General features: G+C 42.8%; 1 protein-coding gene across 1 annotated transcript in view; it reads left to right on the top strand.

Moving 5' to 3' along the window:
* The window catches only part of Tmem163 (transmembrane protein 163), a 289,337-nt gene that overhangs the window by 248,667 nt on the left and 21,808 nt on the right, over nucleotides 1-18,862 (top strand). Inside the window, exon 5 of the mRNA XM_004626374.3 lies at nucleotides 2,197-2,293. Coding sequence (XP_004626431.1) covers nucleotides 2,197-2,293 — 97 coding nt within the window. The remainder of the gene's footprint in view (nucleotides 1-2,196; nucleotides 2,294-18,862) is intronic.

The raw sequence follows: 18,862 nt of genomic DNA, 5'->3' as shown, positions 1-18,862 counted from the left end.
AAAAAGACCAAAAATGAATGACTTTTAAAAATTAATTTTATTGAGAAAGAAATAGTAATGAGACAGTTTCAAAACCGATTAGTAGGACAGTTTCAATAATTAATACATCGCATATTGTTGGCTTCATAGTTGTTATTCATAGTACAAGATGCAGACATGATATCCTGTCCAAACACTATTAGTACAAATCTTTCTTCTCATTGAATTAAGAGAAAATAGCTGTATATCTCTCCTAACTATTTTGTTTTATCTTGGAAGCTAAGCAGGGTTGGGCCTGGTTAGTACTTGGATGGGAGATTCTGATAAACTGAGTTAGAGTAGTCCTTGAGCAACATTAAAAAAGCAACAAGTAAAACCACAAACATCCCACCTTCCCCAGGTGAGTGCAGTATGCTGCAGGGACTGGGAAACATTGCACAACTTGTCTTCGAGATCTCTTTAACTTTAGCCTCTCTTCCTGTGCTGGAACTTCTCACAGCCCACTTGCTCATAGGTAGAAATGGTTCCTCCAAGTGCTGAACATAGCAGGCCTTTCGATGGGGAACTTAGTAGTTATGAGCCAGTTACCAGGGCTTTGAGAGCATTGATTTGCAGGCTCTTGTGGTTTCTGCTGTTACTCCAGTCCCTGGTTACCCAAGAGCCCTCCAGTGGGGGCACTTTGCTCTTCCAGGGATCCCCATTGCCTCAATTGGCCCAAGCACCAGTCCGAGGTGCACCATCTTATGTTAACTAGTCAGCGGAATCAATGTAGATTTACTGCCTCCATTCTCTTTCCTCCCCCTTGAGTGTGTGTGTGTGTTTCACCCTGGGGGCTCATTATGAGGAGGCCAGGCACCCATGGCAGCTCCTCCTGAGATCAAGTTTCCAGTAAGATCCCCAGCCCGTTTGTTACTTCTCCCTCCATCTCTATGTTCTTTTTGTGATTTGCTCTAACGTGTAATGATTCTGTCCTGCTATCTTTGAAGAATAAACCTAGAGTGTGAGTGAGAAGCCTACCAGGCAGACCCCAGGCAGCCTTGTAGTCCTTTACCTCTCTGTAGTCCTGACTTCTACACCTGGAGGAATAGGTCTGTCCATAGGTTTATTGGGATTATAAGTAAATGCCACCTCAAAGTTAGGTGAGCAGCTTGGGACCATGCTGTTATTCTGGAGAAAAAGAATCCAAGGTGGATAAGATAAATGCTTTTATTTGCTATAACTGGGGGAAGACAGTAGAGGAGGCTGTGAAATAGTGGTGCATGAAGTTGGGATGGGAATTCATTCATTCTGTCCCTCCCCCGCGTTTGCATGAGTAGTATCATTTCATCATGTTTATTTTCATTTTCTTTTTCAAAACCTTTGCTGCACCTGTGTTGTCAGGTGCTTTTCTGTTGCAAGTCCTGCAGCTCTCCCCATGTGCCCCGGTGTGCCCTGTAGCAGCACCCTGTTCTGTGCCCCTGACTTGCTCCTGCCTCCTCCTCTGGTGCCTCTTTTGGTCTCATTCTTCCTCTCCTCCCTTCATTTCTGTATTTCTTTTCTTTTCTTTTCTTTTTAGATTAAGACTGTCCAGTTTTACCATTAACACTTGCCAAATTCTTCCTTTCTTTTGCCATTCAGAAAATCCAAAGATATCTCTCTCATCTTATCTGAAAGAGGCACCCAGAATAGATTTCCTTTATCTACACTAACGTTAATGAGTTACTTTACTACACTTTGTGCATTGTTTCCTTTTATCCTCAGGTAGGAAATTTTATTCCTCTCTGAAAGGCAAGCAAATGAAAGGTAAAAGAGACGGAGTTCCTGGCCAAGATCTTGTAACAAGCTAGGTGACAGAGCTTGGCATGTCTGATGCCAGAGTATCTACAATTTTGCTGTTATACTTTTTACCCTGCACTCTGTGGAAGGAAGCTTCCTGTTTGCCAGAGAAGGGAGATGAGTTTTGTGGCCTGGAAGACCCTTCCTACATTTGTGGCACGCTGCTAGATGATGCCAGATGGTGGGCCCCTTTCACCTGACGTTGCCTGTGGTGATAGAACCCTGGACTGTGTACTCCTAGAGTTGGCACTGTATCAGTTGTGGGACCGCGGGTGCTTACCCGAGGGGTGTGGGAATGTGAATTCAATTTCCCAGTTGTGACTTCGTAATAGCCGCCCGTGCCAAGTCTTCAGCAGTGCGGAGTTCTCTCAGTTAAGACTATCAATGTTTTGTGTTTTGCAGAGCCTGTGTCATCCTGGGGGTGATATTCCTTCTGTCATCCATATGTATAGTGGTCAAGGCCATCCATGACCTCTCAACCAGGCTGCTACCAGAAGTGGTAAGGTGCCTCTTCATCTCTAACGATCTTTCCCGGCAGCTCTAGCTCCTGAGCTCCCTGTTACTACATGTTTGCTGGGGGAGGTGGGCAGAAAGTATGTAACACTGAGGAGTCCAGAAGAACTTGCTGTGGGGTTACAGATGCCTGGGCAGAGCAAAACACTGGCCAAGACAAGAGACCCCAAATAATTAAGCTGGTTCTGGGTTCTGTGACACTCTCTTTAGGTCTTTAGCTTTTTTCTCTGAGGCAGCATCCTGCTATGTAGTATAGGCTGGCCTTGATCTTGCTTGTGTAGCTCAGGCTGACCTTGAACATTCAGTGATCTTCCTTCCTCAGCCTCCTGAGTGCAGGGATTACCGGTGTGCATCACCACACCCAGTGGTCTTTGGATATTTTTGAGATGTCTTTTATTTTTGGTAAAATGAAAGTGCTGTTTTTGTGCAGCATTGTGACCCAATCTATGTTGTTTTCATTCTGCTGTTTTTAGTCAGTGATTGCTGTAATAAGGCATTCTGTATGTTTTCCTTTGTATTTTAAGTCAATATATAAATCTATTCACATTAGGTTTTCTAGCACAACTGACTTTGCGTATAAAAACTAGAGAACACAATTTCATATTAAAATGTGCTTTTGACTGCTTTGTCCTCTGGGTAAGAGTCATTATCTGAACTCGGATTCTATTTTTCTCCTCCCCTGATGAATAACAAGAAGAGAAATGTTTTATAGTCTTCTCAGGCAATCTTCATGGAAGGCACCCGATTTGCTTCCTAGGAGACGAAGATGCTGCCAGTACAGTAATACTCTATGCAAGTTCATAGCAATCTGAATATGAAATGTGGGCATTTCTCTCAGGAAATGACTTGACTTGCACTTGGCTACACACACCATCTCATAAAAGGCTGCAATGATGGGACCTTTTAATTCTACTTCTAGAAAAAATATTACTTTTTGGAGTGATCTATTGCATTTGTGTGTATGCTTATAGGGATGATGGAAATGAACTGGGGCATTTTGTCTCGGATAAAGACATTATAGTTGCTCCCTAAACTGTTTCCTCGCTCTCTTTTAAACTGCAGTTAGAGCCATCTCTTTTGTGATCCACAAGGTTCGTACCTGGTATTTATCATTGTACTGGCCTGAAGCTTATTCTCTAATATCCCCATGACAGGCATGACAGATGCCAGGCAGGAAGGTACCTATTTAGGTACTTTCAGAAGTAGAGCGGGTTGGGGCTGGTGAGATGGCTCAGTGGTCTAAAGCACCTACTTGGAACAAGCTTGGCAAAGTGCAGGGACCGCGGTTCAATCCCCCAGCACCATATGCCAGCCAGCCGCGCCCCCTGGTGGGCTGAGCTGGCCACACACACACACACTAAATAAATTTAAAAAAAAAGAAGAAGTAGAGCGGGCTCAAGCAGATTGGTGGAACTGGGGATTGAACTCAGGCCCTTGCGCTTGCCAGGGAGGCGCTTATTCCATTGAGCCATCTCCCCGGCCCCACAGATACTACTCTTTACTGTATTCTTTGTGCTTCATCTCCCAATTGTTGGATTCCCTTACTCCAATCTTCTTGATTGCTGGGGGTCTTAGGCTCTTTCATCCATTTGATTTTCTTTTTCATATTTCATTCTATCACACTGAGCTAATTTAAAATATGAAGGCACAAAGTGTGATTACACATGTACAGGTAGCATCTTCACTTTTTAGGGTTTGGAAATATGTGTCAACTTTAAGGAATGTTCCTAGTAGAGAATTTTTAGCACCACACTAGTTGGTGTGTACATTTGCTTAGGCATTAAAAATTAATTTTCCATTGGGGCTACCTTGGTATAAGACAGCTGACTCTGGCAATGTCCTTGTAGAGACAGTGCCTTGTTTTTCAGCTGGGAATATACTCTCGTCCTATAATGCAAGTGCTCGTAAGCGGAGAATCTCACCAATGTAAATTCCACCCCACGGTGTACATGTGTTAGTAGAGGGCGCAGTACTGGGTGATGGCACCCCGTATGAGTCTTGTCCTTGGGGAACACATATCTACTGTAACTTTTAAGTTGTTTTTATCAGTTCTGATTTTCAAATCCTACCTATTTGCAGTCACCTCATTTATTTTATTTCTTTACCCTCAGCATTAGGAGAGGTTAAGAAACGGACTTTGAATTTCAAGCTGCATGAATCTCCTTCTTCCTTCCCTCCAGGGGAACTCTTCTGTTGGTTAGCTAGCACGCAGTGGATAAAATGCTCTTGGGTCATAGTCAGAGGTTTCTCAATTCCAGGTTTTCTGGTTACTCTATTGTGCTCTAGAAGTTTCCAAAAGCCAGCAGATTATAGCCAAGCCCCAGACCCCTGGCCTGCAGTAATTCAGAATGAACACTTCCCCATAATGCCTCATGGAAATGAGGAGACTCAAATGCTGCAGATGCTCATCCTGAATTAAAAATAAGAAAAGCTGGCCAGGTTGGAGGCTGCCAGAAAGCAGGTGCCCAGGTGTGGTCCCATCCTCCCCTGCAGTGGTCCTGTCAGACTAAGGACCCGTGCTGCCAGGTCTTAACAAGTGTTTAGGAAAAAGTGGGAACTTGTACTTCATGTGAGATAAATTGGTGACTTATAAACAATGGCTGGGAGTGGGTCGATATTTTCTCACGTAGGGGTCCAGGAACGCGTGCCTCTGAGCTGCATGCATGTAGGGAGTTTGCTGCTGATGGTAGAAAGCACGCGAGGAGTGCTGGGCCTCCAAAAGCAGGGCCCCTGTTCTTTCTAGGCCTCTATGTCACAAGTGTTCCTGCCAACCACACACCCAAGTGTTCGCCTCAACTAAGAGCTGCATTTTTATATTCAGTTTCTGTTTTCTCAGAAGCTGCGTCTTCCTTCCTACGACCCTATTCCCTTGGCTGCTTTCCTTTTCATTCAGCTGCACAATTCTTAGAGTGAGAATAACTGCAAAAGTAGGTTTTGAATAAGAAAGCTGTGCAGTTAGGGATCACCCAACCACGAAGTCAGCTGGCTCTGCGCCTCAGTGACGTTCCTAGCTGTGCCAGTCCCTCAGGGCTTGCTGGAGGAGGAATTGGGCCAGCCTAGCCTGGAACAGGGCTCCAACTGGCTTCATAGGCAAATGGCTTGTGCCTGCTCCCTCACTACCTGCAGTCAGTGGCTTTGTTTGCTTAATGAAATGGGCTCCAAAGAGCCTGTCTTAAGCTCTCCACAGACTGCAACTCTGGAAGTTGGCATTATGTGGGCATTGATGGGAGGTAGGCATTGGAATGCTGCTTTGTGTCAAAGGGTTGCTGTTTGTTCATAGAGTGAAAAAACATTATAGACCAAATTAAGCAGATTTTAGAAACCCATGAGTTGAATTACAGATCACCTTAGCCATTACCTCTTACTGGTTTTTAGCTGATGAGTGGAAGTTGCATATGCTTGTAGTAGCATTATGCTTCGATATATGTCTTTATCATAAAATGGCTACTGTGGGCTGCTTTAAAATGAACATCATGCTCTTCTGTTTTACCCCGCCGACCCTACTCTGGTAAGGAGGACAGGTGGTGTGCTTCTCCTTTTTGCTAGGACATGGTGCTCTGAAAGCTGAAGTGACCTTCGGGATGTTGTGAGCTGGTTGGTGGCAGAGTCTGGAACTGAACCCTTGTCTCCTTGGCCAGGGCCATTTGTTTCTGGCACTGTGGGCCCATATGACCCTGCAGTCCACTGGCTTTGAGGCTGGCCCTCCTGAATGTCTTCTCTTCCTTATACTTCTGGAAAGCAGGTGCTCTGCAGGGAGCTACCCAGGCCCCTAATGGGTCCCGCCTTGGTCTTTCTGGCTATTCCTGTCACCCCTGCTCCTCATCACACAGACCCCCATCAAGAGACCCTCATCAGATGGAACTCACAGAAGGACGAATTATGGGGCTGGGTTTGCTGGAAGCTGGTACTCATCCATACCAGAGGGCTCAGTGAGGTTGCTGAGTAAGGCAGGGGAGGCGGGAGTGGTGAGGGTATTCTTCAGGTGTCATTGTCCTCCCTGTCTCTTCTTTTCTGGGTTGCCATAGGCACCATGAACTCACTGACCATTGGTTTCCTTATGTGTAAAAATGGTGACACTGCATATGGCAAAGGTTTAAAATAAGGATACAATTAATTTATTTAAAATAAGTGGCATTAGAAGACAGTGCTTCTGTGGTTGACTTTTCTTTTGGTGGAGAGTACAGGCATGGTTGGTTCTTCATGAACTACTTTCTGAGGTTTCTGAATTGCCAATCAGAGTTATCGCAACTCAGGCCATGAGGTAATTTAGAATTAGGCTCCTCTTTCCTGCCTCTTGATGTCCTCTGGCTGCAGACCCCACATGGCCAGTTGTAGCTGCCTTGATGCTAGTTTTGGCCAGATGGCTGTAAGCAAATCATTTCCCTTCTGTGAGAACAGTTTCCTCATTTGTAAAATGGGTGTAGTACCACCTGCTTCACAACAGAGGTTGTAGGCAGCAAACCATATAAAGACTGTGAAACTGCTTTCTAAGTTGCTCCATGCTTTGCAAAGGAAGAGGAACATGTTCAGGATCCAAAGCTCTAGAGCCCACCCCCCATCCTTTGCTTTCCCTTGCACTTTCTCTCTGGGCCTTGATCTATGGCCTATCTGTTACCTTCTTCTGCCTTGAGTGGACCATGACTTCTTGACCTTCAGCTCTAGGCCAATATCTGGGCCCAATCTCCTTAGTGGTCATGTGTTAATAATATTTATTCTAGGGTTAATTACAGTAGCAAGTAGTCACATGGTGCCAATAAGGATACACAGCTGTACATTGATACTAATGATAATTGCTGCCATTTGAGTATCTGCTCATCTCTAGACCCTCTGTCTGGGCACCTGGGACTCACAGTCACGTAATAGTAAACGTTCCCCATCGCTCTACAGAGCCCTTTGCTTTCTTCTCAGCGGTGCCTCAGCTGTTGCTCCCCAGGAGCTCACAGCCTGGGGGAGGCCCCTGAACTGATACTAGCTGTGCCTGTGGGAAGACTGTCACAGGAGGACAGAGAGAGGCCTTGTGTATCAGAGCTGTGTAGGGAACACTCAGGAGGACAGAGCCTCCATGTGACATGGGAAGGACAAGTGAGAGTTGGCAAGGCAGGTGGTGGCAGGGAAGGAAGACAGAGGGGGAGGAAGAGGAGGAAGTGGGAAGGAGGAGGGGGAGGAGGGTGTTCCAGGCAGAGGGCAACAGAAGCAACAGGTTCCCTGTACACCTCTTGTCTCTCTTTTGTCTTTTTTTTTCCCTTTTTACACAAAAGCCTCAGAGTAAAAGAAAACAAGACAGAGAAGAAAGCAAAGGAAGGAAAGAAAGAAAGAAAAAAAACAAAAAACAAACTTTGTGTTATAAGTCAGAAGAGTTGCTTAGTGACTTATTTCTGAACAGCAAGGTTGGCTTGCTAACTTCTGCTTGTTTGTCTCCTCACTGTTTTGCATAAAATTCCATCTTACCCTCTGGAACAAAGCAGCTTTGCCCCACCAGTAGAAGGGAATCTCCTGATTCCTCTTCTCACAAATAGCCCATCACTAGCTTTATTTCATTTCCATCCCTGCTTGTGAAGGTGGTGTGTGGCCGCCTCTTGTCGTGGGGGCACCTAGTCAACAAGCTTTGCTGAATATGAGATACTCTTAAGGCAGGGGGTGCTCAGCAAAACCTTTGGGGAGATCGTGTGCTTTGGGGAGCATCAGGTGGTATTATATTCTCAGAGGCAAAGCTGGAAGTGAAACTCTTGTGAGGGATATTTTAAGTTTGAAGTCCACAGAAAGATCATTTTTCAAAGACTTTTCTGCCTAGGAAATTACTGTGAATGTTGAACTTCTAGGCATTGTGTTTGTGAAGTGTCTACCATTTGGCCTCTAGTTGGGGTTGGGAGGAGGCATTTATGTTGTGTTGCTCAGCCATTATTGTCCCACTCTCAGTGGGTCTATAACGTGTGGGAGGATGGAGACTGCCTAGCCTTCCTTCTTCCCATGCCTGCCTACCATGCATTCATCCATCCATCTATCCATCTATCCATCTATCCATGGTACCGGAGATTATAGTACTTAGTAGTATTGTACTGAACTACATGTATAGCCTCTTTTAATTTTTTTTTTTGAGACAACATCTCACTAAATTGCCCAGATTGGCTTCAAACTCATGGTCCTCTTACCTCAGCTTCCTAGAATATTGAAATTACAGATATGCACCCCAGGCGTCATCTCTCTCAGTTGCGATTGTTCCCTACCCAGCACTTCTCTCTTTCAGGAAATGGAGTACATTTCCTGAAAGTTCACTTGGGATCAAACAAGTACCCTGAGGCAGGGCAGCACTGGGGCTAACAACATGGGAGCTGAAGTCAGGGCGACTGATCTCACTTGTCAGTTTCTCACAGTTAACCTGAGCTCTTTCCTTGCGTACTTCCTTGGGCAAGTCACTGCTACACTCATCCCTCCTCTCAACATCTTTAGTCATTCCTTGCCTACTACTTCTTACCAGGCACTGACTTTTAAGTCCTTGCCTGACCACTCCTAAAATGATCTATGTGAAGACTGACCTCTCCGCTTGCATTCTTTTCTCTTATCAAGTTCAGACCCTGCTTCTCCTCAGCCTACCAGTAGTTTCTGTGTGACATCCCTCACAGAAAACACTTTACAGAAGGAAATGAGGGAGAGTAGTAAAGGAGAAGTGGTAAAGATTGATCAGCCTCAGGTCTTCTGAAGTGAGTGTCTTGTCCTTGGAGTACATTTCCTGAAAGTTCACTTGGCATCACACAAGTACCCTGAGGCAGGGCAGCACTGGGGCTAACAACATGGGAGCTGAAGTCAGGGCGACTGAGCTCACCTGTCAGCTTCTCACTAGGGGCACTTGTGGTGGGGTGTCTCACTGTCTTATGCGTTAGTTTTTTTTGTTAAATGTGAACAATAATGGTAGCTTTTAATAGAATTGTTAATACATTTTAAAAGATATAGGGATTTGCTTAGCAAACAACTAGTGAGTGAGTGTTGGCTGATGTTTGGCTGGAGAAGAGCTGGCAAGATCTTCCAATGCCTTTCGTGCTGGAAGATTAGGTGTACTGAACCATCCAGGAAATGCCTTCAGTAGTGCTCTTTTCAGCTCAGGCTAGATAATGGTATCGGCTTTCTTGTGCACTAACCTGTAATTCCTGGATCTGCGTCAGCAATACAGATTTTTCTTCTAGTTTAATATGCTGTCAATCATAACTCTAATTTTAATGTGGGAGTCGTAGTGACATCTACTTTAAAAAATCATACTTGTCTAGGTTTCCAACATCCTTCCATCACTTTCCCCCAACCCCCCCCCAAAAAAAAAGGTAGAAATTTAGTGGCTGGGGAGATAGCTCAGTGGTCTAAGCCCTTGCCTGGCAAATGCAAGAACCCAGGTTTGATCCCTAGCACCACATGCCATGCCAGCCACCAAAATTGGGTGTGGTGGTCCACACCTGTAATCCAACACAGGGGAGGCTGAAACAGAAAGATCACTATGAGCCCAAGCTGTGTAGTGAGACCCTGTACAAAAAAAAAAAAAAAAAAATTAAGAAAAAGTAGAAATTCAGCATAGCCCCTGCTTGTTACGTCAGACAATGTAATTTCATTACCTCAGCAGAATTGACTTCTTCATTTGTCCTAGGCAAAAATCAACAAGTTTCTAAAAGGAAACTGAGAGTTAATGTAAGTGAATTATTATTGGTTTAACAGATCCACATTTATCTGGTTGACTATCTTTAAATAAGGGTACCAGGGAGAGTGTTCTAGATCAACTGGGTAGCCATGTGAGCAAAGGTAACATCAACAATTATACAAAAGTTAACTGAAAAATGGATTATAAGCTTTGGTGTAAAAGCCCAAAACTATAAACCCTTAGAAGAAAACAAAAGAGATAGTGGGTACAACCTTAGGATAGGCAATAGCTTCTTAGATGTGGGGCTTCACACATTAAACCAGGACATTGAAAGTTGAACTTCACCAATATCAGACACCAGCACTCTCCTAAGGCAGCATTAAGAACATGACAGGATTTCACAGACAACTCATCTACGGAGAAAGGTTTTATTTGCAGAATATATAAAGAGCAGCTTTAAGGAAAATAATCAGTAAGACACTTGGAAGCATACATAGGCAGTTCACAATTATAGACTAGTGAATGGTGAATAAGCCAGAAAAGGTGCTCAATGTTTTTAGTCATCAGGGTATTATAAATTAAAAATATTGTGTGCCCAAGAGAATGTCTAATTTAAAAAATCTCAAGGATCAAAATTGTGTGGTACATTTAGGCTTGTGAAGGTGAAAGAGTAAGCAGTATCACCACTTTGGAAGATAAGTAAGAGGCTCTTAAAAAATTCAAGATCCATTCACTGCCTGACCTAATTGTTCCACTCTTAGAGCTTTACCTGAGGGAAATGAAAATATATGCCTACACAAAGACTTATAATGTCAATTATGATTTTATTTCTAATATACAAAACTAGAAACAACCTAGGGCCGGCGGGATAGCTCAGCAGACTAAAAGCATGCTTTGGCAAGCACAAGGACCAGGGTTCGATCCCTGGTCTCACATGCCAAGCTCCCCGCCCTACCTGCTTGGGGGGGCGGTGTGCTGAGCTGGTAACTGAGTCCGGGTGTGGTAGCGCACACCTGTAACCCCAGCACTGGGCAGACTGAAAACAGGAGATCACTACAAGTCTGAGCTGCGTAGTGAGACCCTGTACCAAATACATAAATGAAAAAAAAGACCCCAAAAAACTAGAAATAATCTGGATAAACATATATCAACAGGTGAATGGACAAACCCATTGTGAGCCCATTCATACACTGGAATACTACTCATGAATAAAAAGGCATCATTGTTCCATTTAATGTCATGGATGAATCTCTGGGTAATTAAGATGGGTACCAGAAATAAGGTAAAGAAGTCCATATATACTGCATGTCTCCATTTATTTAAACTTTTAAATACAAATTAATCTATAGTGACAGAAAGCAGACAGATGTCATGCCAGCCTTGGCCCCGGGGCGCGCTGAGACAACAGTTGAGACTGGGTGTGGTGGCGCGCTGTAATCCCAGCTCTTGGGAGGCTGCAAACAAGTGGATCACTACGAGTCTGATCCAATATTGAGACCCTGAACACCCTGTAGACCCTTCCCTAAAAATACAAAAAAAACAAAAAAGAGAAAATTAAAAAAAGAAAGCAGAAATTTCCTAAAGATAGAAGGAGATGAGGGGAGGAATCAATAAAGAATCAAAAGGCTACTTATAAAGGTGGTAGAAATTTTCACTTTCAGTGATTATTTCACAGATATTACAGTATGTCAATGTTGATCAAAGTGTACACTTCATGTACTTCAAGTGCAGTAAGGGCCACGCTTGGTCACTAATGACCTCACATTGCCAGGCCAGCTAGGAATCCTGCTGAGACTCATATAGCATAAACGCTTTAGGTCGCTATGATGGGTGGTTTTATTTTCCTGAGTGTGACCCATATATAAAGTACTGACAGCACTGTTAAGTTGCACTAGAAATAGATAATAAAAGAAGACAAAATGTATGACAAGAAGGGAAAGTGTAGATGGCAAGCTAAATATAAAAGCTATCAGCAGGTAGCTTGCAGTTACCAGAAACGCCCCTGAAGTGCCCATGGGTGGCCCCAGCTCTTGAGTGTGCGCATCATCTCCAGCCTCTGGGAGTATGGACAGTTTATGCTTTTGGTCTGTTACCTATGGTGTTTTGTGTTTATCTCTTCAAGTGTTGCCTCGGAAATGACAATATAGGAGTCTCTGATTGGTTCTCTTTTCCACCTTTGTTTTAATCAGGCTGTGTTATGTCTGTGAGCTGTCTGTCATGTGGCTTTAAGTCTATTATGCCTCTACCTTTTCTACCATGAAAAAGTGCTTTTTCAGCTTTATGTCTTTCTAGGCATTCATGGTGTTTCTGATGCAGGTGGATTTGTCCGACCCACCACCATCGTATAACAAAGAAATCCTTGGCTAAATAAAGAAATACATGGTATCAGTGTCGTGGGCTCATGGTGAATGGAACCCAATCTTTTGAAAACTAGTGGAGGGCTCTTTCTTGTCTATAGTTTTCATCCAATAGTACTTCAGAATTTGAGGATAGAAAGGGTTGAAAGGCTTTTAAAGCTGGCTTAGTTTTACATGGAGGAAATGTGGTGCAGAGACTGAGTCTCATAGACAAATAAACTCCAAGTCCAGAACTTTGCCATACTGTGCTGAATGAGAGTAAGTCTGCCAGCCACCATATTCTCAGTGGCCTTAGAGATTCTGCATTGACTGGTGTCATGAACGCTTATCTTAGGTATCTACTGGGTTAGGGTAAAGAAAATAGAGGGAGAGGGGCTGGAGAGATGGCTCAGTGGAATAAGTGCTTGTCTGGCAAGCGCAAGGGCCTGAGTTCAATAACTGGTTCCAGAAAAAAAAAAAAAAGAGGGAGAAAAGAAGACGTGTTTATTTCTTTCCATCCCCCAGTCTACTCTTGGGACATCTGGGTATTTAAGGATACTGGTGTTTATCAAAGATGGTGTGGTGTCTCATGGTTGAACACTTACTCAAATGCATCTGTACTCGACCTTGGGAATTGGATCTCTTGACACTTGTTTTTCATTTGGAATGTGAGAACAAACTAAATTAGCACTTTGTTCTTTGTATGAGGTTTTGAGAACACATTCTTATCTTTTGAATAAAGAAATATTTTTACAGTGTAATTATTTTTTACACTTTCCTAAGTATGATATGAATAGCACGATTCTCTTAAGATTTCTGGGTCTTCTTTTTTGTGTGTGAGGGGGTTATTTATTGTTTAGCTAGTGAACAGACTCATAGTGAATGCTTTCTTTCCCAAGCTTAGAGTAAAATATCTCTATTTGTACTACGCACACAATACATCCTAGCACAGCAAAGCTGTGGAAGAACCAGTAACGAGGGCTCCCCCTATGAGTTACTTGTGCCCGTGCTTCTTTCCCATGAGTAGTGCTCTTATTTTGGAGTATTCTGCCTGTGATCAGAATATGAGCATTGGGTAACAAAGCCACTTGTGTTACGAAAAAATTAGGAAAACTTGGATACTTGTCTTAGATGTAGTTCTGGAGCACTGTGTCAACATTTTTAACCCTTTAATAGTCCTCTTAAAATGAAGTCTTGCAACATCCCAGCCCCCTGGGGGAGTTGAGAAATGCTGGGACCAAGGTGACTGAATCTTCTCTGTAAAGAACTTTCAAGGACAGGCCAAACATGAGTGCAGGTTGGCACGGGGTGCTCCTGAAGGTCAGCTGTGAGGAGGGGCTCTCTGGCCTTCTTTATTCTCTGCACAGTTGGTTGTTCCTAAGAGGGATGAGGGAGGTGTGGGGAGGGATAGAAGAGGAAACAGATGCCCAGAGTTGTGGTCCTGGGCACCTCTGCCTTTCTCACTAATTTCAAGCGAAGTTAGTGTTGGCCTAGGTTCTGTGTGCGAGCCTCCTGTTTTAGCCGAGTCTGCCTATCCTATTTGCAATTCTCCAAACACCTCCTGACCCCACTTTAGGTGTATCTTTGTTCTCTGACAGTTCCCGCTGATGGATGCAGTGGTTCTGAGCACATGGCAGTGTGATTGTGATTATCATCGTCATTGTTATTATTTTGGTCTACTTGTCTCTCTGAGTTTATACAAATAGACGAGTAGAATGGAAACTCTTTTGGTAGCAGACTGGCAAGTCTTCAAAAAGTTGGAATATTGAGGGCCAGCCAGAGAGCTCAGTGGTTAAAGTGCCTGCTTAGGCAGACACAGGGACCAGGGTTTGATCCCCAGCATGCCGTGCTGGCTCTGTTCCTGGGGCGCACTGAGCCCGCTATTGAGACAGGGTGTGGTGGTGCTCACCTGTAATTCCACCACTTGGGAGGCTGAAAAACAGGAGGATCGCTGTGAGTCTGATCTGTGTAGTGAGACCCTGTACTAAATACATTTTTAAAGAAGTTGGGAATGCTATCTTCCCAGCACCTACAGCACCTGGGAGGAACTCAGTTGAGGGTTCGTTGAATGAATACATTTTTCATGTGCAGGCTATTGGCTGTGCCAGGCAGTCACTGGTACGGCTTGAGAGAAGGATGTAAACAGCAGAAGTATATCTTGCAGGGAAGTCCAGACAGGCTGCCTGGAACCTTGATGTGAACTCTCTGCTCTCTCCATGGGAGAAACACAGCCAGTCAGCGGTCTGGTCCCGGTTCATGGGCTTCACAGGCCCTCTGTACTGTGGTGCTCATGATCAGAGTGAACAGCTTTGGGAGGAGTTGGTAAGGAACTTTACATTTATTTATTTTTTTTTAGTTCCAGCTCTTGGCATTCTTTTTGTTTGTTTTGCTTTATTTTTAAAGTAAAAGTCAAAATGTTCATTTGCATAGGAGCTGGCAGAGATACTCTGCATAGGAGTGTGTTCTGTGGGGCACCTTGCACATGGTGTCTTTAAGGTTTAGTCGTCAGGCTCTGGCCTCACCAACACTGAGGAGAGACTTGTGAGGAGCCCTGTAGTCACAAGTGTGGTGAGAAGCAACCCAGACTGGCTGACCACTGGGTGCGCTCAGGGTCGCTCCAACCGTGAGTGCCAGTGCACCACCTGATATGCTGGTCAGAAATTCTCAGCCTTTCAGCCAAACACTAGTCTAGTTATTCCTTTGAAAGGATTTTGTAGCTGTGACTGCCTCTTTAATCAGTTGGTGTTTTCATCCTTGACAATCAGTTGGAAGACCTTAAGAACACAAGCAAGATTTCCCTGAGGAAAAAACACATTCTGTGTGTGGACAGCAGCTTCTGTGAGGGCCCAAGAAGCCACCTGTTGACCCTGCAGACTTGGGACTTCCTCAGCAGCCCCACTGTCACACCAGCCAATTCCTTGTAGTAAATATCCAACTCTGTATCTCTGATGAACTCTCTTTCTCTGATTGAACTCTGACTGTTAGAGCCAGAAATTACTGTGCTGGAGTATTTTCTTTATATTTACTTTCAATTTTTTTTCCAAGTCGGACATATATATATAATTTAAATAGTCAGTTTACAAGGTTCATTATGCAAAATGATTCTCTTCCCTACAGGCAACCAATTATAAATCCTTCACCTTCACATCTCTTGTTTTAAGTTGTGTGTGCATAGTGTTAGGGATTAAACTAGCCTTGCATGTGCTAGGTAAGTGCCCTACCACCAAGCTACGCCCTCGCTTGGGCCCTAAAGTTCCATCCTCCTAAGCAACATGCATATGTTGCTGCTGCTTTCAGTTACAGGCATGACTCACTAACTTCCTACTCCAAGTAGGGCTTTAGTCCTCTTCCTCATTGTCTCCTGTCTGTGTTGGGTGTGCTATAGGAAGGCTCCACAGTTGTTTTCAGATTCTGAGAATTCTTCTGCTTTTCTCTTAGGATGTATCTCACTGTATCTTGCGCTATTGTCTTTCATGATTTACTCCATTGTTGTGGAAGAACACATCTTCCAGTAGCTTCCTGAGAACACATTCAGAAAAAACAAAAATGTTTGAGCCTTTGGATATCTGAGTGTCTCATGCTTTAGCATATTCTGTTCTTACACATTTTATGATAGTTTATCTGGTGGATGTGGGTTACTCTTAGAATGTCTAGTGTTGCACTTGAAATGTCTGATGCTACTCTAGTAACCAGTTCTTTATGTGTTGTTTTAAAAGCTCTATTTGTGGAAGCTTATAAAATCTTCTGTTTGTCTTCAGAGCTCTGTAATTCAGGTTTCATCCTTGTTATCCCCCACTGACTAGGTACTCAGATCCTTTTACTTTTAAACTCTCTTCCTTTTATTTCTGGGGGGTGGGGTGTTTAAAATTATTTCAGTGGTCTTCTTTTGTTTTCGCTATGTTTTTCTGTTTTGTTTTTCTGGACTTTCTCTTCAATTTTGACTTTCTGGACTATTCCTCTAATTTTCTCACGTTTTATTTTTTGTCTATTTTTTCCCCATACAGCTTGAGAGATGTATTTGACTTTATTCTCTGGTATTTTGGTGCTTTTATTGCATTAATTTCTGTTGTTTTTCAAGAGCTTTTCATTTTTTACTTTGAGACAGGATTGCACTAAATCACTAAGTTGCTCAGGCTTGGCTACAACTTGCTATCCTCGTACCTCAACTTCTTGAATAGATGGGATTACAGACGTGCCACCACATATAGCTCTAAGTTCATTGTTATCATATCCTTTTCTTATTCAACAGTTATAATATCATTTACTTCTGGCTTGTTTGATGTATGTATGTATGTATGTATCTTTTTTTCTTTTCTTTTTTTTTTTTTTTTTTTTTTTTTTGAGATAGGATCCCTTTATGCAGTGCAAGCTGGCCCGACTCCTTATGTAGCCCAGGCTGGCCTTGAACTCACTGTGATCCTCTTGCCTCAGCCTTGCAGGTGCTGGGCTTTTAGCTGTGTGCAGTGCACTATACCTATTTCTTATGTTAACAATAATTTTTAAGCATTTTCATCTCTAGCAATCATTTTTGCCAAGTGACATTTTTCTATTTGTTTTTGGTCTTTCATATTAATGAGTTTCCAAAAGTCTGCTAATTATTGAGAGGTATATATGTATTTAAGTAGGTAAGTATGTGTACAGTAAGTCCCTGACATAGAAATGAGTTCTGTTCTGGGAGAGTGTTCCCAAGTTCGATTTGTTTGTAAACTGACAGAGTGAGTCTCCTATAGTACACCTATGGAAGTTCACAATTCAAATGTTTATAAAGTTGGGGTCCTACTGAATGTGCTGTATTTGTTTACCTTTAAGGTAGGGGATTTTAATAACATACTTAGCTCTGTGCATGCATTTAGGGGGTATATTAACTTAAAGTGGGGAGAAACTGTCTTTATTTTCATTTAACCTGTATTTAAAAATTAGCATTTTCTTCAATCATAGAATTAAGCAATAATAATAGTGGTATGTTAATATTGTAATAATAGTGATATATCAGAGTATTATGACTTAGCACCAATGAAAATCATGTATTTTCATCTGATTAGTTATGGGAGATATTTCAAAATATTAGTTATGCTTCTAATAATTAAAAATATTAGATCACATTTTATAATTCATTAATTGAAGAATATTTTATTACTACAGCATAATTTTTATATTAATTTTATTGAGAAAGAAGTAGCAATGAGACAGTTTCAAAACAGGTTAGTAGGACAGTTACAATCATTAATACATTGCATACTGTTGTCTTTGTAGTATTCATTTTACAAGATGCAGACATGATATCTTGTCTAAACACTATTTGTTCAAAACTTATCATTGAACTAAGAGAAAGTAGCTGTATATCTATGCCATGTACTACAGCATAATTTTATATTCAATTAACCTTATACTAATATAATTGATTTCCTTTGTAAGTCTCCGTATTTTATGTTATTTATGCAGTTGAAGTTGTTTCTTTATTCTCTTGGACTAGACAAATTTCCAGGCAGAAGATAAACTTCCTGATGCTCTTGGCAGCGTTGTGGCCTTGTCCCCAGTATAGCCTGATGTCCCCAGCCCAGAGGCCCTTTACTTGTTCTCAGGAATGGGATGTTCCCTCCCCTTCTGGCACAGCAACCATCGCAGGCATATGGAGGGGTTCTGGGCTTCATTGTCAATAAATCCTCCAGCTTTTAGGCCCATCCCTTTTGCCCCATTCTAGGCATGCCCAGCAACATCCATTCCTGCACCTCGGGGCAGTGAAGGATGTCTTGGGACATAGATTTTTCTACCTCCTTCTCTACTCTTGGGTTCCACCATAGCTTGTTCCAGGAAGGTGACTGCCATTGTCATGTGTCCCTCCCTGGCACACCCAGTTTGATGGTTCTTGTCCTTTTCTTGTTTTCTTTGTCTTCTTGTGTTATTTTTTTCCTTTAATTTCCTCACTGCAGTTCAGTGGGCTTGCAAAAGCTGAACGCACACATTCATCCCACTATCTTTCTCTGGAATTCCTTCTGATTGTTAAGGTATTTTCAGTGTATAAGAGGATATTCTTAGACTTATGAGTTGTGTGTTCTTTTCCTCTTATTCGGCAAAAACTGAAATTCATGGTTATCAGGCAACATGAGAAGAGCATCCTAAATATTTTTAGGCAGATAGGGCAGTAGAGTTTGAAGTGGACAGATGGGAGTTTAACTGTTTTCAGTACTGCTTATTGGCCATATGTCCTGGCCTCGGAGTTAACCTTTCAGTTTAGGGTCATAATTTGCACCTAACAGGGATCTTTAGATGTTTATATCTAAAATAAAATTAAACTGCAGATTAAGCATTTAGAAAAGAGCCACATCTCTAATTGGAGTCAACAATTAGACTGGCTTGTATGATAATATCTGTTACTCGAGGAACTCTGTAGTTTGCTGCTGGGGTGGCAGAGTGGTGCTCATACTAACAGCGAGCGAGACTAGGCAGCCAGGAGGTCTTACTTTTGTGGCAGAGCAGAATTATTCAGGGACTGCAGTGCCTCCATGCTGTGAGGGGCTTGCAGAGGGGATGTGGTGCTTCATCCTAGTTTTGGGGAACCCTTTAAATGCCTCATGGTCACTAGAGGAGAAGGAATGCACCT

Source organism: Octodon degus, unplaced genomic scaffold (assembly GCF_000260255.1).
Source record: "Octodon degus isolate 3935 unplaced genomic scaffold, OctDeg1.0 scaffold00014, whole genome shotgun sequence".
NCBI lineage: Eukaryota > Metazoa > Chordata > Mammalia > Rodentia > Octodontidae > Octodon > Octodon degus.
The sequence above is the reverse complement of the archived record's forward strand: the minus strand, read 5'-3'. Positions and strand labels throughout refer to the sequence as shown.